The sequence below is a fragment of the Sarcophilus harrisii genome, chromosome 1, assembly GCF_902635505.1.
Source record: "Sarcophilus harrisii chromosome 1, mSarHar1.11, whole genome shotgun sequence".
Lineage (NCBI taxonomy): Eukaryota > Metazoa > Chordata > Mammalia > Dasyuromorphia > Dasyuridae > Sarcophilus > Sarcophilus harrisii.
This window is the reverse complement of record NC_045426.1, coordinates 685875607-685883723: the sequence shown is the minus strand read 5'-3', so window position 1 is coordinate 685883723 and position 8117 is coordinate 685875607. Positions and strand designations below refer to the sequence as shown.

Genomic DNA, 8117 nt, shown 5'->3' with positions numbered 1-8117 from the left:
TGATCCTGTGATTAGAGTCTAGGCTCTGCTTCCTACCAACCTGTAGAGTCTTGGGCACGTAATTTAGCTTTTTCAGTCCTCGATTTCCTGATCTGTGAAATGAGGAAATTGTGCTCTGGCAAGACAATCCATAAAATCTAGCTCCAAGTGATATGATCTTATCACTAGACAATCTCCCTAATCCCAAATGGTGAAGCAGAATGGATAACATTGGAACAATGGAACAAATGGAAGCATAATGGAGTTGTATCATGGATAGGTCAATGGAGTCAAGAAGACTTAGAATCAAATTCTAACTCAGGCTCATAGCAGCCATGTGAAAGGAGCCATTTCCCTTCACAGAACCTCAGTCTCCACATCTGTAAAATGTGAAAGTTGGACTCCAGGCTCTCTAGATCTAGGAACCCATGAATTCAAGTCCGTGAACTAAGTTTTCTTAACAAAAATAAGACATTCTATTTTTAATATCACATCCAAAGGACAAGTGTTCATTTTTAGCTGATATCTATTAAGTTCAGATTTTTTTTTAAATGGGTGGGAAGGAAACATCATATCCAAAGGAATGGCATTTCATAATCATCTTGAAAATAAACTCTTCTTTTAAAAAAAAAAAAACTCATTCTTTTTTTTTTTTTTTTTTTAGCAGCATATTTTCTGTGTGAGGTTATATTTTTCTACAAGTTGTTTTAGGAATATTATACCAAACACCTGCAGCTTATTAATAGTCATTAGACTATGTATTATAGGTGTGGCCAACACACCGAGTAGATCAATATTTGTTAAATTAGGATCGTGGGAACAAATGGGCCAAATCTCAATATTTGTAGTGTGCCATTTATAGCTTTTGGCTCTCCGAGAGTTAGTGTGGTGGCCTGTTGCAAAGAAATAATAATCTTTTTTTTTCTATCCTCCTGATTTTTTGGACTTTCTCTCTGAAGCCACAAAAACTTCCTTCCCGTGGAAGTTGACTCTACCTCTTGAACTTCTCACACCAGAAACTGATTCTCTCCTGTGGTCCCTTCCCTCTAACTGTTGGATTTCTCCCAAAATGTCCATTTTAAGGATAACCTCCCAACCAGCCAGGTCTTCATTTCTCTTCAGACTCCAGATCTTTATCTTTTCTACCATGGTGTTGGGTAGAAGTATACCTTTTCCTCTTCTCTTCTCTGTTCAGCATTTATATATTGCCTTCTGATTCTGGGTAAGTCACTTTACCCAGTTTGCCTCAGTTTCCCCATCTATAAAATAAGCAGAGAAGGAAATGGCAAAAGTATTCTGGTATCTCTGCCAAGGAAATCCCAAATGAGGTCCCAGAGAGTCAGACATGATTGAAAATGACTAAACAGCATCATCAACAATTCCTTCAAATTATAGATGAAACTAAAGTCCTGAGAAATTAAATGACTGTGTCCCACAGGTACCTAATAATTGACAGAACTGCTCTTGGTAACCAGACCTCTGACCTCTTCCCACTGTATCCCTCTGTTTCGTCTGTCCAGTTTTTACTCAGTGATATGTAAGAAGAGACAGCTGGTGTTGGAGACAAGAGAGAGCCTTGAGTGGGAATCCTGCCTTGACATTTATAAGTTGTGGGACCAAGAGCAAATCATTTAGAATGATCCTCACTTTTCTCATCTCTAAAATGGGAAGAGGATTCCCTGTGCATACTTATCTCTGTGGGCAAAATAAAATGAATTGTGTGAAAAGTTCTTTTCAGACCTGAAAATGCTGTATAAAAACAGCTGTCATCACAGATTTTCATAGACTTTACTTTCATCAAATGGAAATATATTAATGTGAAATTGATCTTATTTTTTTCTCAATAGTATTTTATTTTTCTAAATACATGTAAAGATAGTTTTCAATGTTCATTTTTATAAGATTTTGTGTTCCAAATTTTTCTCCCTCCTTTCTTTCCTTACCTTCCCTTTCCCCAAGAGAGCAAGCAATCTTATATGGTTAAATAAGTTTTAAACATAGGAATTAAATCTTATTTTTAAAATTACAGAATTTGAGAATTGCGGAATGAATTAATTGTTAACCATGAACCAACCATCAAGTGTAGAGGTTATGAATACAGGCCCTTTTTGGGGGCATAAGGGTTTATATTCTAATAGACCTAAAGAGGAGTAATGGTCAGGAAGAGATATTTCATTTGGAGTTACAAGAATGACAGGGAGGGCCACAAGGAAGTGGCCAGTGGACATTTTCAGAATGTCCCTGGAGGGATCAGTTGAAATAAATGATTGGAGAAAAGAAAGAAAACTTATTTTCTGTCCTGCTTGTTTCTTTTGCTCAAGGGAACCAACCCTCCTATTTGCATGAGGATGTAGACACTTGCAGATTCATGCTGTTTCAAGAATTAGAAGTTTCTGAACCTGATTCTTCCACTGAGTCATGAATTCTGAATTAGGGAAAGTACCTGGTTTTTCTCCAAGGAGCAGGCTCTTCCTCCTTGTTAAAAGAGATGATCTATTCTTTTTATTTTTTGATCGTTTGAAAAAGACAAATGCTTGATAACTGCTTTTTTAATAATAGTTTTTTTAATTTTCAGAATACATGCAAAGATAGTTTTCAGCATTCACCCATGCAAAACCTTTTGTTCCAAATCTTTCTTTCCCACTTCCCTCAAACTCTCTCCCCTAGACAGCAAGTAATCTAATATAGGTTAAACAAGTGTAATTCTTTTGTACATAATTCCACATTTATCATGATGCACAAGAAATATCAGATCAAAAAGGGGAAAAGTGAGAAAGAAAAAAAAATACAAACAACAACAAAAAAGGTGAAAATACTATGTTGTGATCCACATTCAATCCCCATAGTCCTCTTTCTGGATGAAGATTAAAGTGGATTGGAATTGACCTGAATCACCTCATTGTGGAAAAGAACCAAGTCCATCACAAAAGAAATGCTTTTATCAACCTATTAAATCATATAGTTGCAAAGTAGTGAGGGAGAAAAAATCATGAAATTTCTATGATTTTTTTTTTTTGCTATTAAAAAAAAGGGAGGGGGGGGAAGGATGAAGAATTCTTTCAATATGTAATATCTGGCACTTCATTGAAACTCTAGATAAAATTCGTTCCCCAAATAACCTCAAAGAAGTGAACGTGTTCAAAAGCAAACCAAACCACCAGATTTTGGTCTATACCTTTTAACCTGATGGTATTCTCCATGTCAGGAATGTTCTCCCCAAGCTCTTATCACTTCTTAGAATCCCAGGTTGTCTTCAAAACTTAATCAAGAAAGTGAAAATGAATATCTTCAAATCAGACAGAATAATCTTGACCCCATTTCTTTGAGACGATAGGAATAGGAGTGGTATCCTATCCCTGGATTGCTGGATTCTTGGAGATGATAGCCTCAGACCAAACCATGGATCCATTTGGTTCCAGTATAATCTCTCCCTTTCAAATAAAATATTAAAAACTCTCTAATCTCTATTAGAGATTGCATAGAATATCAGGTTTCTTCAACATATCAATTGTTTTTGCTGAATTTTTGTTCACTTCTGCCTGTCTCTGGTAATTTTGTGGTTATAATGGGGTATAGGAGGGGAAGACATAAAGGGGGAAATGTAGATAATGAAAAGACAAAAGCTATCAATAAAATATATTGGATTTTTAAAAGGACAATTCAAATGCAGGCTTCAGCAAGAGACCTCTTTCAGTCTTCCAGTCCTAATCCAGATGCTAGTGCTTTCCCCTCTAGCCAGCATAATCTTGTATCTATTTTGTAGTTATTGTTATACTTTTTAATATACATAGTATTTCTATTAGCACAGGAACCCCTTGAAAGCAAGGTATATTTAGCTTTTTCTCTTTGTTGCCCCAGAGCCTAACTTAGTGCCTTGTATACCCAGCACCGAATAAAGGCTTAAACGTTTGCTGATTGATTAATTGCAGGAAAACTAAAGCCCCCTGCCTCCTTTGCAGAAGTGGGGACTCGACAAAAGTAGATCATTTATGGATATACAACATTTCATATATTATCAGATTTTTAAAAACATGTTGATCAGTTTCATCAATTTTTTTTTTTCTCTTCCTCCTTTTCTTTCATCATTTGTTATTCAGGATGACTCTTCTGGATTGAGCAAGGGGAAGGACACAGAAAATTTAGATCATATAAAAAACATATCAATTTAAAAAATTTTTTTTCAAAGAAAAGTGACTAAAAGCAACTAAGTAGAAAGAGCCTTAGATTTGCAACTAGGAGACCTGTGTTCTAACTGTGCTGTCACTTACTACTTGCATGACCCCAGGATGAGTAATATCCTTTTTAGATCTTAGTTCCTTCACCTCTAAAATGGAGGCAGGAGGTGGAGAATTGGACTAGATGCCTTCGGAGGTCTCCTTTAGCCATGATATATTGATTTTTTTTGACTTATTTATTTTATTCAATATTTCCCCCAGTTACATTTAAAACAAAAAAAAATTTTACATTTGTTTTTAAAATGTTTGCGTGCTAGATTTTCATATTTCACAATTAAGAGACCACATGTGAAGTTATTCAGCCATAATCTTAAATCACTTCCCTGTAGGATCCAGTTCTTCATCTGTAAGTGGGGAGGTTAGATTCAAAGATCCTAGGTTTCCTAATAGGTAGCTCTATGGTCCTCAGAAGCGCTGCAAGGTGAGCACTTTCAGGATAGTCTTGAAATACAGAGTTTGCTCTCCTTATTTATTTATCTCTGATCAGGTAGATAGGGTGGGACCATCTGTAAATTTCCTATCAGGATCTAAGGAGGTCAGGAACAAGCTTCTACAAGCCAAGGAATCCAGGAGTGCCAGAAACAAACTTAGCAGAAACCCCAGTGACTAACTCCCCACAAACCAGCTCTTAGAAACTGAAACTATTAAATTATTAAGCTGGAAACTCCATTTTCCCTCAGTGAAAAATTCTATCGCTTGTCCTAATTCTGTTTTTGTTTTTGTTTCTCCATAGTACACATCTGATAACTCAGAATAACTCAGTTTAAAGAACAGAAGCCCATTTCTGTGACTCATCACCCAGACCGTACAAGCTGGGGGGGTTTTTTCTATTAAATTTTATTAGAGTAATGATATCATGGTAACTACTGGACAGTAGAAGTGGTTAAAAACACTTGTAAACCACCTTCCTTTGATCCATAGGGAGTAGCATTTTCCCTTTAAAAGACAAATGCAAACAATTAAGAGGCAGCTTTCTTCTGAGACCTGAGAGAGTGGGTTTTGTTTCTTCCAGTTATTCACCCCTCACATGTAAACAAGCTCAGGACAGATTAGTAGCCCATTAGCTGTACTGAAAATGCCATTTCAATAACACTTAGTAGCAGTGTTCAGTTCTCCCACCTTCTAATGGGATCTGCATTTCCTTGTGTTCATACTTCTCCCTTTCACCCCTGGAGAACACGGATATTATCCAATGGAGAAGTCTCTTTGATCCCAGATGAGCCGGTCCCCCCAAATCTAGGTTTGGGCCAGGAAGGACCAGCCCCCCCCCCCCACTGTCACTTAGATCCTGCTCCTGAAGTGGAAGTCCTCCCCTCCCCTCTTCTTTCACCCATGGAGGCAGGTTCCGACCAGAAGCTCCCAAGGCTGGCCAAAATGTGCGACCTCTTCTGGCCTCAGTTCCACTGTTGTTATATTTGTGATCGCAGAAGATGCTTTGAGATACATAAATTAAGCCAAACATTCCGGAAGACGAGCATCCTTTCCATCCTTTCCCCCTATAGGGTTTGTGTCAGCAGATCAGAATACAAGGTCACTGCCCTGCTTCTCCTGTTCCATCCAAGTCATCAGTTCCGAAGACAACCTGTATCTATGGACCAGTCCATGGGTATCGGTCCCTAGTACACCGAGAGCCCATTTCTAGAAATCTTAGTTCTGATGGTCTCCTTCTCCCTCGCCGCCATCACCCGGACTGCTCAAGGAGACGTCGGTGTTATATTTGTAGCGTCCCATGTCACAGCAGAGTCGGGCATTAATGTATGCGGCAGGTTCCTTTGGGTGATGGTATTCTCCCCACTGGAACTGGTCAGGCACAAGTCTCCCGTGGGCTCCCTGATGGTGCTCCGGTGGTTATTGGATTCTCCTACTGACTTTTTCCTAAGATGGCAAGGGATCAACTTGGAGAAGAAGTTGGGGAAAGATGGACTGGAGAAGTAGTAAACCAGGGGGTCCAGCATGCTGTTCATGTAGGTGAAGCTGAGAGTGATAAAAAAGGCCAGGTCTAGGGATTTGTAGGGAGAGCAGCTTTGGGTGCCCTGGAAATATAGGAGCCAGAAAATCCGTATCCTCACGGCCACACTGGGCAAAAAGCAGATCACAAATACCACGGTGACCACCAGGAGGAATCGGATGGCCCGCTTGATCTTAGCCTGCCGGTCCAGCTGCCTCCTCCGGAGGCTCCAGATGATGCTGGTGGAGCAAAATAGGATGATACCCAGGGGCAGGAAAAACTCCAGGAGGAACATGGCTTCATGCCATCCGAAGACGGGGCAGATGGTGAAGCTGCTGCAGCGCCTTGAGTTGTCTGTGTCTTTCATGAGGGCGTTCTTAAGGAGGTGTCCCGTAAGGGCGATCGTGACCCCCCACAGGAAGAGACTGATGATGGTGGCCGCACGATTGGAAAGCTTGTTCAGAGCATGATGGGGGTGAACCACCCTGAAGTACCGGTCCACAGCCACGACCGTGAGGAAGATGATGCTGCCCTGCCGGTTCATGGCCAACATGAAGAGCATCAACCTGCAAGGGATGTCGCCGAAATTCCAGTCCCATTTTCGGACATAGTTATCCGTCAGGAAGGGCAGACAGATGATCAGGAGTAAGTCAGCCACGGCCAGGTTGAAAAGGAAGATCCTGCTGGATTTCCAGGACTTCAAGGAAAAGCAGAAAGCCCACAGGGCCAGGCCATTGCCAAGGAGCCCGAACACAAACTCCAGGACCAGCAAGGGGGGCAACACCCGAGGAATGTATTCGTTACGGAAGGGACAGCAGTTATTGGAGTTCATGGCTCGGCTCTGCAGCGAGAACTGCCACCCAGGAGTTTCCTCCTTACCACTGGCAGGACTGTTTGCCTCTCCTAATGAGCACTCAAGGAAAGAGGTGTGTGTGAGGGCGAGGAGTCGAGGGCCTGCCTTTATGTTATGTCAGAAGTGTCGAAATACATGACTGAATGGTTACCAGGAAACTACAAAACAGCTTTTAAAAAAAGAGAGAGAGAGAGAGAGAGGAGCAAGCTTATGCAACCTTTTAGGAGCTGTTTGCATAAACAAATAATAAAAATCCCCGCCATCAAAAGAACCCACAATATTTGGTGAAAACGGGAAGGGCAAATGTAGACAGATTGCCGTATGATTATTATGAATATGAAGCATATTCTCTCTAGGGAAGAAGTATCTATATGGTAAGTTCAGGGGTTCTGTGGTCAAAGGCTCAAATCCCCACTCTATCTGTGAATTTGGACAAATCACTTAAACAATCTGAGACTCAGTTTCCCCATCTGTAAAATGAAGAGATGGGCTTCACATGCCCTTTATGATCCTGTGCCTTTTTGTGTATATATTTGTGTAGAGCTATTTTATTGAAATAATCAGAGTTAAATGAGTTTATTTATGCCTTTGGCAAAAAGTCATTCACTAGACTAAACAATATAATTTTTTTTGACGAAAGACTAGAAAAACAGAGAGAGACTTGGATTTATGAAGGAAGATGCTATCTCCCTTCAGAGAAACAGAAGACAAGCACAGTATGGTTGTACATAGATGTATGTAAATGTGTATATATGATCATAGATACCTATGTATATGTATCTGTATGGTATATGTGTGTATATGTTTATATGAATGTATGTTGTGTATGCAGATAATAAATATAACAGAGCTTAATTGTATTAAAGGGAGGGGGAAAGAATGGGGAAAAGAATAAAGTAAAAAGTACACAGCACAGAACAAAAGAACATCTACAAAGGAGCAAAGAAAAGATGGACAGCTCTGAACACGGTGTGTAGTATTTATCACCTAGGCTTTCTTGAAATGCAAATTGATTGCATTATATTTTGAATCCTTTCATGTTCTACTGTGCACATGACAATTTTTTTCTCTTTCTCTTTTGCATTTAAGTTTTAAATAAATA

At 39.7% G+C, this 8117-nt stretch overlaps 1 protein-coding gene across 1 annotated transcript; it reads right to left on the bottom strand.

Moving 5' to 3' along the window:
* Window positions 1-2869: 2869 nt before the first annotated feature.
* Window positions 2870-7113, bottom strand: HCAR2 (hydroxycarboxylic acid receptor 2). Its single transcript, XM_031948488.1, has one exon. It carries the CDS (start codon window positions 6992-6994, stop codon window positions 5909-5911), a length of 1086 nt encoding a protein of 361 aa, XP_031804348.1. The 5' UTR covers window positions 6995-7113; the 3' UTR covers window positions 2870-5908.
* Between the last annotated feature and the right edge of the window lie 1004 nt (window positions 7114-8117).